The sequence below is a fragment of the Diceros bicornis genome, chromosome 1 (assembly GCF_020826845.1).
Source record: "Diceros bicornis minor isolate mBicDic1 chromosome 1, mDicBic1.mat.cur, whole genome shotgun sequence".
Classification (NCBI taxonomy): domain Eukaryota; kingdom Metazoa; phylum Chordata; class Mammalia; order Perissodactyla; family Rhinocerotidae; genus Diceros; species Diceros bicornis.
Genome location: NC_080740.1, coordinates 57,278,467 through 57,293,907, shown reverse-complemented (window position 1 = coordinate 57,293,907; position 15,441 = coordinate 57,278,467). Strand labels below are relative to the sequence as shown.

General features: G+C 39.4%; 1 protein-coding gene across 3 annotated transcripts in view; it reads right to left on the bottom strand.

Annotated features, from left to right (window-relative positions):
* Nucleotides 1-15,441, bottom strand: part of CTNNA1 (catenin alpha 1) — a 316,163-nt gene that overhangs the window by 116,734 nt on the left and 183,988 nt on the right. For all 3 annotated transcript variants that reach the window (XM_058541329.1, XM_058541339.1, XM_058541348.1), the window contains exons 4-5: nt 8,658-8,824; nt 7,997-8,116 (exon numbers count right to left, since the gene is read on the bottom strand). In XM_058541329.1, coding sequence (XP_058397312.1) covers nt 7,997-8,116; nt 8,658-8,824 — 287 coding nt within the window. The remainder of the gene's footprint in view (nt 1-7,996; nt 8,117-8,657; nt 8,825-15,441) is intronic.

Genomic DNA, 15,441 nt, shown 5'->3' with positions numbered 1-15,441 from the left:
GAGGCAGTATGTCTGAGTAAATAAGAGTTTACACTTTTCCAAACCACAGAGACCTGGATTTAAATTTCCAGCTCCACTTTTTCTTGGCTATTGTGATCTTTTTTTTTTTCACCTCCCCAAAGCCCCAGTGCATGGTTGTGTACCCTAGCTGTAAGTCCTTCTAGTTCTTCTATGTGAGCCACCGCCACAGCACAGCAACTGACAGACAGGTGACGTGGTTCCCCGACCAGGAAATGAACCCCAGCTGCCGAAGCAGTGAGAGCATCTAACTTGAACCACTAGGCTATCAGGGCTGGCTCTTGGCTATTGTGATCTTATTTAAACTCTCTATGTTCAGAGTTTCACCTTCTGTAAAATAGGAGCAGTAATAGTAATTCTCTTATAATTGTCTTGAGGATTTAATGGGATAACGCCTGTAGAGCACCTAGCACAGCATTAAATAAAAAGCAAAACATAAAACTGACCAGCATCTTGATTACAACTATATAAAGATGTATATACCTATTCCAACCAAAATAGAAAAATCATTTGGAGACACATTTAAATAGAGTAAGATTTATTATGAGGATTTCTTTTTTATTATGTTATAAAAGCTCATTACAAGAGTTTTGTGAAATTTGGGATGGAATACCATAGGTGCACACAAACTATGCAAACTAACCAGGTGAGGATGTGGTGGGCTACTCTCCCAAGTACACAACTCCTCCTGTCCCCGCCCCCCAGCCCAAAGACCACCTTAGGACACAGGTCATTAAGGCATAAAGCTGAGACTCATGTGCTCCATGACTTTAATCCAAAAGGTTTGTATTTCGTTGTAATACTCTGTATACATGTGGTCTTAAGTGAAACTTTCCTTTTTCAATTTCCTCTACGCCATAATTACAATCCAGTTAAAATCTTTTGAAGTTCTTGACATGATTTCCACTACTGGCATCTATTTGGTAGACCGACTGGATATGCTAAGTGACAAATAAGTGATACCAACAATAAGCAAGATGGGAAGGGAGTACTTCTGGTATCTCATTGTCACTGAAACTACTCAGAGAAAAAAAAAAACTAAGTCTTGGGCCGGCCCGTGGCTTAGCGGTTAAGTGCGCGCTCCACTACTGGTGGCCCGGGTTCGGATCCCACGCGAGCACCAACGCACCGCTTCTCCGGCCATGCTGAGGTCGCGTCCCACATACAGCAACTAGAAGGACGTACAACTATGACATACAACTATCTACTGGGGCTTTGGGGGAAAAAAGGAGTAGAACTGGCAATAGATGTTAGCTCAGAGCCGGTCTTCCTCAGCAAAAAGAGGAGGATTAGCATGGATGTTAGCTCAGAGCTGATCTTCCTCACAAAAAAAATAAAAAAAACTAAGTCTTTAGTAAATATGGATCACCACCACACAAGAGAAATATAAGTGATAACCCTAACTGACCACCAGATGTTACAACTCTATTTTACATGTAATCATAGAATTTCAATGTTAATGTCACCAACTGAATCCTAGAGCACAAATTTAAACGTTTTAAAAGTATTACATTTGTAAACAGTAAGAGAAAATTGACTAATTTAGAAAGGCCAAAGTCAATTACTCAATTTAAAGTCTGACTTAGCTATTTAATGGCTCGTCTTTCTAAATGAGTTCCTAATTAAGCATTAGAGACACCAAACTGGCTTCCTTTTTCTGAAACTTCACCTCACTATGTATTTTAGGTTTGCATCTTTATTCAAACCTTCTACAATATGACAGTTTACTTTTCCTCCTAGAATTCTTTTCTCATTTGGAATCTGAATTTACAAGTAATAGCTCACGGCACTCCAAATGCCCTACAGCACAGTACATGAGGCTGAATATTCAGAAACGGGACCCTGTGGATTTAGAGAATCAGTGATCATTTCAAGACTCAAGCTATGAGAGGGGGCTGAGGCTAACCACTATGCTTAAACAGCTGGCGCACAGGTTCTATATGGCACTGTCTAGATATCTTGCCATCACTACAACCTCGGACACTTTAAGTCTTCTAGGGAAACATTTGTCTTTAAGCACTTACATTGTGCTCTGTTTTACAAAATGCTTTGCAATCAACTTTGGCATTCTTCCTAAGTATCTATAACCAAGATCAGTACAGCCTCTTATAAAGATTACCAAAGACACTTGCAGTCACCTAAAGTTAATAGGTGCCAGAATTACTATTCCACACCTGATTTTCCTAAAGCCACTGCCTGGCCTAGTTTGATAAACTTCTATCTTTCCAAAGACTACATTAGGTTAAATATTCAGAAATAGGACCCCACGAATTTAGAGAATTGATGACATCTCAAGACTCAAGCTGGGACAAGGGGCTAGGGCTAACCAATATGCTTAAGCAGCTGGTGCACATGTTCTGTGTAGCATTTTCTTTCTTTTTTTTTTTTTTGGTGAGGAAGATCAGCCCTGAGCTAACATCCATGCCAATCTTCCTCTTTTTGCTGAGGAAGACTGGCCCTAAGCTAACATCTATTGCCAATCTTCCTCCTTTTTTCCCCTTTTTCTCCCCAAAGCCCCAGTAGATAGTTGTATGTCATAGCTGCACATCCTTCTAGCTGCTGTATGTGGGATGGCGCCTCAGCATGGCCAGACAAGCTGTGCGTTGATGCGCGCCGGGGATCCGAACCCGGGTCGCCGGTAGCGGAGTGCGCGCATTTAACCGCTAAGCCACGGGGTCGGCCCCTGTGTGGCATTTTCTAAATGTCTTGCCCTCACCACAGTGTATCTCTGATAGACTCCGAGTTACCAATATAGGGGATATATTTTAACCTATGAGGAAAATGACAGCTAAATATCATCATTTGTCCTAACTACTAAAGTGTTACACTTTTTAGAAGTGCTTTTGCCATAGCACAAAGAAACTAGATTTTGTTAAGTAAAGATAGGAAAATGGACACTATCACACATTAGTACTATTTACTATAATAAGAATAATGATCAATCATAAGTATTCTTTTCAAGACATATAGTGCTGATAAGTAATCCTGATGAGTGAAAAAAATGAGCTATAAAGCAATATAATAGATTATGAAATTAGCGTTCCTTGATCTACTTTAGCCTTCATGATTCCTCAACTTCACCAACTCATTTTTGTTTCAAAGTAGACTCAAGAACAGACAAATAAAAACATAAAGAGGAAATGACTGCTTTCAATGTAATTTGAACTAACCATCACATGCAGTGACCAAGAAACAGAAGCTAACTTCTAAGCAACCTACAACACTCTCTCTAACCAAGAGCTGGAAATTCAAATGAAAGTTTCCTTTCATTTCCCTCTTAACAATTTAAAATTGTAGCCTATACATACATTTGATCAGATAAGAGTCTTCTCTTGGATTCAAACAACTATACTTGAAGAAATGGTCACGGTCAAACCCAGCCAGTTCAGATTATTTACACATAAAATAATGGCAATACTATCCATTACAATGTGTCTGTTCAGATTTTCAGGAAAAAAAAAAAAAAATCACAAAAGTCAGAGTTCACAGACTACGTAAGAAGCATTACATTTTTACCAAACATTACCAAACATCTCAACAAGCTCTATGTACCCTGGTAAGTGGAATGTAAACACCAAGTATTCCATTTGTAGCATACTGGGGAGCCCAAGTTGACAATGTGAGGCAGAGGTAGCCCTCCTCACAGGAACCAGGGTTGATGACGGCCCATCCTTACCTCTGCCATCTATTTTACCCTTACAGTCAAAGAAGAGCCTGCAGCCTAATGGAAATTCAACACTTCTAGTCAGCAAATAATCTTCTAGCCCAAGAAAGTAATAGATTAGGGCCATACTTAGAATCCCATTCCAGGGGCTGGCCCTGTGGCCTAGTGGTTAAGTTCGGTGTGCTCTGCTTCAGCAACCTGGGTTCGGTTCCTGGGCACGGACCTATACCACTCGTCAGCAGCCATGCTGTGGCGGCAACCCACATACAAAATAGAGGAAGATTGGCACAGATGTTAGCTCAGAGCTAATCTTCCTCAGCAAACAAACAAACAAACAAACAAAAAATCCCATTCCAGGACAGATCTGCAGTACAGCAAAGGGGTTTATTCACCTGTCCATTAAACAAATATTTATTGACACTACTATATTCAGGCAATGTTCTAGGCACTGGGGATTATAGTAGCAATTTAAACAGAAAAAATCCCTGTCCTCTGGAGCTTGTCAACGTGGGTTCAAAACCTGACTCCACCACTCACTAGATGAATAACCTTGCCAAATTACATAACCTCTCTGTGCTACATTTCCTTCACCTATAAAAATTAATATCTGATCAATTATAGTATCTACTTTATAGTACTTTGTGAAGATTAAATGACTTTGTGTTTATGAAGGGCTTTTAACAGTGTTTAGCACATAGTAAACACCTTTTTAGAGCTATTCACTACTATTATGTTCAGCAACATCCTCACTATCACACTATGTCCCAGAAAAACCTTAAGGATAAATAGGTAAATTCCAGGGCCTGGCCTGGTGGCATAGTGGTTAAGTTTGCACGTTCTGCTTCAGCAGCCTGGAGTCTGCCGGTTCAGATCCTGGGAGTGGACCTACTCACTGCTCATCTAGCCATGCTGCGGCAGCATCCCACATAGAAGAACTAGAAGGACCTACAACTAGGATATACAACTATGTACTGGGGCTTTGGGAAAAAAAAAGAAAAAGAGGAAGATTGGCAACAGATGTTAGCTCAGGGCCAATCTTCCTCAAAAAAAAAAAAAAAAAGGTAAATTCCAGAGAGCCTGCAGACCTTATGAGGTTTAGTATTTCCTCAATGGGCGGCTGCTGCTTAAATGATACAAGGGAGGCTAATGGAGCCAGTACACACAACACACCTAAATGTGTTTTTACACACGCTCTTGAGAAAACAGCCTTTTTCTGGACTGAGGCTGCCTACAAAGATAAGAGGCTCAATGAGGAGGTAAATTATTACATACCATGCCTAGGGAGAGAAGAAAAAGTCAAAGGTGAAAACATTCCAGGGGGCTAAGCATACAGCAGTAGGGGAATTCTGCCAGAAAACACACAGTGTAGAAAAAATGCGACCAGTTACTGGAGGCGGCCAGTGGGCAGTATCCAAAAGAGAGAATAAAGTTTCCACCAGGCTGGGACCTTAGGATAAAATGAGTATCAGTTTAATTCCTAAGAAAAGGTCTAGTTTATAAGAATACACACCAAAGCCCAGGTCCTATAACAGGCCATTTTATGAAAAAGAGGCACACAGGAGCCCACAGCCAGCCTACTCAATGGATTCTATTGTAGGAGGTTAAGGCTAAAGGTTAAAGAATTAGGCCCAAGGAAAACTATAAATGACCATAACATACTACAAACCCAAGACAAAATTTAAAACGTTAACATGTATCACTCAAGATACCAGGAGAAAACAAGAGAGTAAAATCAAGTTGAGTAATTCAGAGATAGTTTAGGGACTGTGCCACAAAGGTTATGGGCAAAGTACAGGGAGACCACAAGGTTGTTAGGGCACTTAGGCCTGAGGAGACAAGAGGAGGCAGCAGTTACCAGAACCCAGGGAACAAGGTGTGTGGAGAAGACCACCCAACAGGGTCTATGACTTTTAGCCACAGGGCAACCAACAGGGAGGGAGCCAGGGGAATAAAACCCCAGCCTCACTCTCCTATCTCCTACTAGTGCTCCCACTGGCCAACCCAACCAGGAGCCAGAGGGCAAAGGAGCTCCCGGAGGCAATCCAGACAGTCAGGTTCCTGGGGCAGAGAGCAGGGGGAACAAGGGCAGAAAACAGATATGGAGGTACAAACAGAAATCACCTGGCATGTTAACTAATTGCTTCAAGAATTTTACGACATCTTATTTCAGAAATGTTTGAAATTTACTACTTTTTTTTTTTTTTTTAATACCTCAGGGATTGTGTTTAAAGAACTCTTCACCGATTCATGGCACACAGAATTAAAACTCAGGCAGCACTACTTTCCAGTAAGTTTGTCCAGTAACATCCAAAATTCTGGACTATTATTACATTTTATCTCAAGAACATCATCAAGGTACTTATTGCACCATTTTACAAAGATACGCAATAGTAAGCGTCGGTCTAAATGTTCTCCCTTTCCTCAAATAATAGTTAAGTCTTCAGAGACCAAGATCAGACTAAGACAGTGGGACTATTCATCAAACTTTATTTTTTAAGCATAACTAACATTTATTTCACATATTCAAATGAGAATTTATATCAAGAACATTTAGTAAAATAAATTGTGTACATAATTTGGCCAGCTTGCCATATTTGTAGAATTATCATACTGTTATACAACAAGCTCTTCTTATAATCAATCAGCCTCAACAAAAAGAAAAAAACGACTTGTGATTTATGTGATAGAGACATAAGCCAACACAAGCACAAATGATAAAAGCACATTGAGCCTACACTAACTAAATTACTCAGGCAATACACCAAATCTAGCTATATTATCATGTGTAATATTAAGTACCGGAATATAAAACCAGAATCTCATACGTGCAGATTCAGTCTGATCACACCTTATAGCTTGAAATATGAGCAATAACTACTATTCACCAATTGCCCACTGTTGAGGGCCTACTTGGTGTCCGGCACTATATTAAATATTTTACACACATTATTTAATTTAATCCTCTCAACCCTGTGGGTAGAGTTTTTATACTAATGTAAATCTAGCTAAATCAAAGTTACCAAGAAGTCTCCAAAGCTAAGGCTCTCATATACTGGACATGAACAGTAATGATATTGATATTGATACTCCATTTTCCTTCTGCCTGTCAGAGCTCTTGCTGGGTGTTCCTGTCCTCAGGAAGACTACCACCACCCCAGACCAGAAGAGAGAACTTCACTACTCTGAGTGAGACATAGTAACTGCTTTCCTCTTACCAATGATTAGTGAAGAATGGGCATGTTACACTATTCAGATTTAGGACAAATCTGTTAGGGGCTTCTAGATCATTTGCTTATAAAGAGAGACATGGAAGAAATAGTCCTTTTTTTCTCCCTGGACATATTGATATGTGCAAATGTCATGCCCAGAGCTTCTGCAGCCATCCAGTGCCAAGCACTCTGAAGATGGCAGTGCTGGAAAATGCCAAGAACCTGGATCCTTGATGATACTGCAAAGCCTTTAAATTTAACAAATCTGAAGTCATTTAACCTAACTTGGGACTTCTAATTAGTGATAAAACAAATCCCCCATTGTTCAAGCAGTTTTGCAGCTGGGTTTTCTATGAACTGCAGCGTAAAATATCCTAACTGATAAAAGTGTTGGCTAACAATAACAAGAATTCATCTTTTTAAGGCTTTTTAAAAATAAGAATTAAAAGCACAAGCTAGACCAGGACTATGGCAGTTTTAAGAAGCTGTTTGGTGACATGTGCATCCCCCCACTACAGAACACATATCTAACACACAGCATCCAATAGGAAGGGACCAGGGAAGACTTCAAAGCACCTCAAAAGCAAAAATGCCAAAACTGCTAACAAAACTTGGAAAAATCAGAACACCGATCCACATGCCACACAACACAAATTCATAATACTACGGGAACTACTAATACTGATTAATAAGAAATACTTTAAAAGTGACAAAATATGGGGGGAGGAAGGAGATACTTTCTGATATAGAAGTAATTCCAATATGTTTTAACTGGTTTAAGGTTTTTAAAAATCTGACTTGAACTCCACCACCAACTCAAGTTAATCTTTGAATGTACATAACGAAAGCCAATCACCTGTCCAGACACTATTGCAAATTGCCAAGCGATTTAAAATTTTCACAAGAATTAAAATAAGAGCATAACATGAACACAACTTAATTACAGCTTTATTAACAACAGGGATACTTCGTAAATTAAGTGTTTTAATGGGACTATATTGGCAGAGGGAGGTATTGGTACCTTCAGAAAACTTAGGTAAAATGGATTTTTCTCACTAGATAATAATATAAACAATTTTAATATATCCCCAAATCATAACTGTACCTGTTGTCTCTCGAACGCCATAATGTTCAGCTTATCCACTTCAGGTTTCAGGGCTTTATACTGTATTCCTAAGTCTTGTTCAGTGCCAGCATTCCTCAGTTTTAAGATACCATCTTCCACCTATAAAACATACTCCCCAAAATAAAAATTCTAAACAACACAAATCTGTATATAAAGAAGATCTAGAATTTTTTTATTCCTTTTAACAGCTACTCAAATAGCAATCTAAACTCTCTCTTGAGTTTACATGGCCCTCAAATATTCCAGCAGCTACTACATGGGAGCTTTAAGGGTAGTGGGAAGGATAGCATTATATTGACTTTTATCTAAAAGGATACAATTTAACATGTCTTGGTTTCTCAACTCTGGAACTCTACTGTACAACAAAATGTTTAATCACTACTGCAAAATGAGAAGGAGTCAAAACAATGCCTTTGCTACAAGTTCTTCATTAGAACCAAGGCAACACAGGCTCACAGCAAAGCCAGTATGATGTACACTTGGAATCGAAGAGTAAGTGGAAATTAAAAACATTCCTGGTCTATTTAGGTAAACCAAGTTCAAAACCAAACCAAATCCTAAGGAATGCTGAACTAAGTACGGCCAGCAGCAGCCTCACTGTGATAGAAAGAACAAATTACAGACACAGGCCTGTACTTACAACTTTCAGCTGAACAAGTAATTTGTAGACATCTGCCATGTCAGCCAAAATAAGCAGCCGGGTGACAGCAGAGAGCAAAGCTCTAGCTGCCCGAACCATGTTGCCACGCTTCACAGAAGAGCAGGGATCATCTGCAAACTCTCCTGCAGCACTCTTCATCAAATCACCTGTTTTGCAGAAAGAAACAACAAACTCAGCAGGAATGAACCAAATAAGTGGTCTACATTTAAAAAAATAAAAATAGTTCAAACTTTGTATATTTCATGCACAGAATTTAGTTTAAGGGTTTTTATTTTTGTTGTTGTTTTTTCTTTAGTTTGTTTTCTTAGCCGTCACTAAGAAAAACGTCCTCATATATTGCCAGTGAAAGCATAGTATCTGGAAATGATTTGGCACTATATATTAAGAGCCTTAAGAATATTTCTTTGCATTGATCTAATAATACTCCTTTCCAAAAAGGAGCATTATATGTATCCTAAGAAAAAAAATCCAAGATTTGAGTGGGAGAAAAAATGGATCTAATGCAATCTACCCTCACATCCACAGAATGATAAAGAAATACAGCAACCATTATGTAGGACCACCACACTTCATTAACACCTCACTATCTAATGTGTACAGCTCTAACAGAGACTCATTGGTATGTGAAAAGATTTCAGTCACTGACTCATTTTCCCATAGTAAAACACTGCCTACAGCTCAAATGCTCGACAATAAGCATCTAGTTAAGTAAATTATGGTATAGCCTATAATTGACTATTATCCAAATATTAACATATATATGAAAAATGTTAAGACATGATGAAATCTTAAGCAGAAAAAAGACAAAACGATAAATGTATGTAACCTGTGTTTTCAAAAAGAGAGAGAAAAGGGGGCCAGCCTGGTGGTGTAGTGGTTAAGTTCGTGTGCTCTGCTTCGGCAGCCCGGGGTTCACGGGTTCAGATCCCGGGCGCAGACCTACGCACCACTTATCAAGCCATGCTGTGGCAGGCGTCCCACATACAAAATAGAGGAAGCTGGGCATAGATGTTATCTCAGGGCCAAACTTCCTCAGCAAAACGAGGACAACTGGCAACAGATGTTAGCTCAGGGCTAACCTTCCTCATCAAAAAAAGAGAGAAAAGATTGCAATCAAAAGGCAAATAATAGTTATACGAGGTTACCATCTGACTCTTTACATTATTCTGTACTTATAAAAACATTTTCTATAATGAACAGGTATTATATCCATAATAAAAAAATTTAAGCTAAAAAGATATACATTTTACTGTAGTTATTAGGACCATCCAGCTTACACAATCCTGAGTTCAACAATGCTAAGAATTTATTTATAACATTTCCTGGAAACTTGTAAAATAACATACTTTTTTCCATTTGTTTCTATTAATAATCATTTAAGGTGCCTATTGTCCCTCTTATCTTACAGCTGGAAGCAACTGGAGGGTCAGGAATGTGTCTGTTCCACCAGTTATATTGACAGTGCCTGTATGCGGACTATCTTGGGATTTCTGGAAAAGCAATTACTCCTTTCCTTGGCTAAATGTGTCCACTTCAGATTAAAGCCTCAAGGCCATTCACTCTCATCTCTTCCACAAATGTAAAAAAGTGCACTCTCAAGAAGCCTAGCTACTTCTGAAGAGACTTACCAAATTTCTCCTAGCTATCAAATTTAGTTGCAGAATATGAGTTTAGGGGGAAAAAAATTAAATTCATCCTCAGATTCATATGTTAATTAGGCTTAGAAGTACCACATAGTACTAAGAGTAAAGACAAGCTCTGCGTATTTGTCAAGTCAGAAATAACTCACAATGAAGAATTTTATAGTTAAACGTTTTTCCTTCATCTAAGATACAGACATGGGAAGATACAGACATATGGCAATTACTATGTGGATACATAACGTTAAAAATGTTACCTTACGGTACTTAAAAAGATAGAGCTCATTCATTCACTCAACAAATATTTGAACACCCACCATACATCAAAGACTATATTAGATGCCAGTGATACAGTGCACAAGGAACAGCCCATGTCCTGATGGAGCTCTATGGAGGGGGGAAGACAGACAAGCAAACAATTAAAAGCTGATTAAGAGAAGGCACCTGTACTCAAAGGGCTCACAAATTAGGGAGTATTGCAATGTAATCAGAATTACAATAGCCCTGTGGACAAAGTGCTATGGGAAGATAATACGAAAAGCTATTTACTCATGGAAGAAGTTGTCTCAAAAGCCTTGCAGAAAAAGATATTTGCCTTAAACAATATTAATATTAACATTAAACAAGAAATATTTCCTTACACAATAAATAGAATTTCACCTATTTATTGAGAGCTTACTACAAACTAAAACAAACAAATCCACTGCCAGGGGTACAAAGCTGAACCAGACTATCCCTGCTTTCAAATGGTTTATAATCCAGAAAAGAGGAATGTGATCATACAAAAATTTTGTGGCATTTTAACATACAAGCCATAAGGAAGGCACAAAGTACCATACAGTTTCAATGACGGAGGCACTAACAACCAGTTTGGGGAAGAAGTGAAATGCCAGCAACAGTTTTATGGAAGACATGGTACTCTAAAATGGATCATGCCCTCGAAGGATAGGAAAGATTTGTGGCAGTAAAGTTAAGGGAATTAGCATCTCAAGCAAGAGGAACAGCAACATAATAATATCCAACATTTATTAAATGTTCACTCTGTGGCACTATATATATTTTATTTAAACCTATCAGCCACCTAGAAAGTAGGTACTATTAGCCTTTCTTTACAAATGAGACAACTAAAGCTTAGACAGGTTAGCTAACTTAATCACAGTCACCTAACAGGAAACGGTAGAGCCAGGATTTGTAATGCCAATGCTTATGCTCTTAGAACCACTTATCAAGCTGAGGTACACAATAAGAAGGCATGTTTGGGGACTAAGTTCTCTAGTCTAACCGTGAGGTAAGGGATGTGTATAGCAGAAGAGGAAGATAAGGACAGAAAGACCATGAACAGAGTACAAAGGAAAATCCCAGAGCCAAAGAGAGAAGTCAAAGTCATAGATACACAGGATTAACCTAACAAAAGTACATACAATAAACCTGACCAAAGAGATGGGTCAGAGAACCACAGTGAGAGCCCAGGAAAGAACAGCAGTAAATTATAAAGCCAGGGATCAAATGATATGATAACCTTTGATTGTGAAGAGTGAGGGAAAAGAAAGCATCAAAGATTACTTAAAGGTTTCAAGCTAGGGTTGTCCTGAGACAGAGAAGAGGGCCAGAGCACTGTATGAGGGCACATGAATTGAGGAAGATTAAAAAAAAAAACTGGAGCCCTTCAGACTGTGGATTTAGGAGTAAGGAGAGGAAGACACTGTGACAAGAGAAACAAAGGAACCAAGACGACGAACTGTCAAATACAAGAAGACAAGAATTTCCAAGAGAAAATTGGTCAGCAAAATCAAATGCATAGCCGGCCCGATGGCTTAGCGGTTAAGTGTGCACGCTCAGCTACTGGCGGCCAGGGTTCCGATCCCAGGCGCCACCGACACACTGCTTCTCCGGCCATGCTGAGGCCGCGTCCCACATACAGGAACTAGAAGGATGTGCAACTATGACATACAACTACCTACTGGGGCTTTGGGGGAAAAAAAAAAGGAGGATTGGCCATAGATGTTAGCTCAGAGCCAGTCTTCCTCAGCAAAAAGAGGAGGATTAGCACGGATGTTAGCTCAGGGCTGATCTTCCTCACCAAAAAAAAAAAAAAAAAAAAAAATCAAATGCACACATATATACCAATAGAATAGAACTGAGAATCCAGAAATATAGTCAATTAATTTTCAACAAGGCTGCCAAGACCATTCAATAGGGGAAAAAAATAGTCTTTTCAACAAATACTGCTGGGACAACTGGATATTCACATGCAAAAGAATGAAGTTGGGCCGGCCCGTGGCTTAGCGGTTAAGTGCGTGCACTCCGCTACTGGCGGCCCGGTTCGGATCCCGAGCACACACCGACGCACCGCTTCTCCGGCCATGCTGAGGCCGCATCCCACATACAGCAACTAGAAGGATGTGCAACTATGACATACAACTATCTACTGGGGCTTTGGGGAAAAAAAGGAGGAGGACTGGCAATAGATGTTAGCTCAGAGCCAGTCTTCCTCAGCAAAAATGAGGAGGATTAGCATGGATGTTAGCTCAGGGCTGATCTTCCTCACCAAAAAAATTAAATTAAATTAAAATTAAAAATTAAAAAAAAAAAACAAAAAGAATGAAGTTGGACCTCTACCTCACATCATATACTTTCAAAATAGATCTAAACCCAAATCTAAGAGTTAAAATTATAAAACACTTAAAAAGAAACATTGATATAGATCTTCATGACCTCTGATTAGGCAACGGTTTCTTAGCTATAAGAACAAAAGCACAAACAACAGAAGGAAAAAGAGATATATGGACATCATTAAAAATTAAAATTTTTGTGCTTCAAAAGAAACTATCAAGAAAGCGAAAAGACTCACAGAATGGGAGAAAATTTTTGAAAACTATATATCAGATAAAGATCTAGTATCCATAATATAGAAAGAATTCTTACAACTCAACAATAAAAACAATCCAACTTAAAACAGGCAAAGGAATAACATACACATCTCTCCAAAGAAGATATATAAATGGCTAATAAGCACATGAAAAGATGCTCAACCTCATTAGCCATAGGGCAATGCACATAAAAATCACAATGAAATATCACTTCGTATCTATTAGGATGGCTATAATCAAACAGACAGGAAATTGAGGCCAGCCCCATGGTGTAGCGGTTAAGTGCGCGCGCTCAGCTGCTGGCAGCCCGGGTTCAGATCCCGGGCGCACACCCATTCACCACTTGTCAGGCCATGCTGTGGCGGTGTCCCATATAAAGTGGAGGAAGATGGGCACAGATGTTAACCCAGGGCCAGTCTTCCTCAACAAAAAGAGGAGGATTGGCATGGATGTTAGCTCAGGGCTGATCTTCCTCACAAAAAAAAAAAAAAAAAAGACAGGAAATAAATGTTGGCAAGGATGTAGGGAAATTAGAACCCTCATACCCTGTTGGTGGGAATGTAAAATGGTGCAGCCACTTGGGAAAACAGTCTACCAATTCTTCAAAAGGTTAAATGTAGAGTTATATTATATGACCCAGCAATTCCACTTGTAGGTATATACCCAAGAGAACTGAAAACATGTGTCTACACAAAAACTTATACATGAATGTTCACAGCAGCACTATTCATAATAGCAGAAACGTGGAAACACCACAAACATTTACCAACTAATGAATGAATAAACAAAAAGTGGTATATCCATACAATGAAATATTTAGCCATATAAAGGAATGAAGCACTGATAAGTGCTACAACATGGATGAACCTTCCAAGCTTTATGCTAAGTGAAAGAAGCCAGTCACAGAAGGCCACATATCATTATTTCATTTATATAAAATGTCCACAATAGGCAAATCCATAGAGACAGAAGGCAGATTTGTGGTTGCTAGCAGCTGGGGCAGAAAGGAAGATTGAGGACTGACTGCTAACAGGTACAGGGTTTCTTTCTGGTGTAATGAAAGTCTTCTAGTTACATAGTGGTGATGGCTGCACAACCTTGTAAATACACTAAAAACCACCGAATGGTACACATTAAAAGGGTGAATATTACAGCTCAATAAATAAAAAGACAAAAAAGAATATCAAATGCAGTGACCTGAAAGAACACAGGCCTTGAAGTTGGTGGTAAGCTGAAGTATTAGCTTTTCCACTTATCAGCTATGTGACTGGACTCCATAGCCTGTTTCCTGTTCTGTAAAATGTAGAGAATACCTTGCTGTGAGGGTCAAGTAAGATAAAATATATAAAATGCCTAGTTCATTGCCTTGCACTAGAAGACACACAGGGTTGGTAGAAAATGTTATTATTAGGTAAAACAAGATGGGCAGACAAAAAAAAAGTCTTCATTGTGTTTCATGAGTATTCATATGTTCAACAACAACCTTCAAGAGCATTCATGCCTTCTTTCAACAAATGTTTACCAAGCACCTTCTATGAGCCAGGCACTATTCTAAACACTTGGGGTAGAAATTAACTAAACAGACAAAAATGCCTGGCTCCAGCGAGCTTATATTCTAATGAGAGATTAAACACAATAAATAAGTCAATTATATAGTTTGTAAGAGGAAAGTACTGGGCAGGGAGGGGCAATAACAGAAAGAACAAGGAGACTGGAGATATAAGATACAATTTAAAATAGGGGGATTGGTGATTTGCTGGGAAGATGATGGCATAGGAGAACTCTGAACGCACCTCCTCACATGGACACAACAAATTTACAACTACCCTTGGAACAATTACCCTGGAGAGAGAACCAGACGTTGGATTAAAAAGAACCCCACAACAAGGGACAGCTATGACTGAGGTGGAAGAGGCAGAAATACCTTTCTGGAGAGGAAAAAGCCACATTCTAGCCACAGCACTTCAAGGCTAGGAGCAATATTAAGCCACACTGGAGATCTGCCCCGCTTCTAACTCCTGACACAACTGTGTGCTGCCATGCCTGGGGCTGGCCTCACTCAGCAGCACTTCTGAGAGGGCTGACAACAGCCGTGCAGGCAAGAGGCCTACGTCAATTGTGAGCCCCTGAACCTAGCAACCAGCCATGCTGGGGACCTACCCAATTAACAGCAAAACAGCAGCAGGTATGTGCTATTAGTCCTTGCAGCCAACTATGCTGGGGGTCTCCCTGCCCAACAAAGTGACTAAAGGG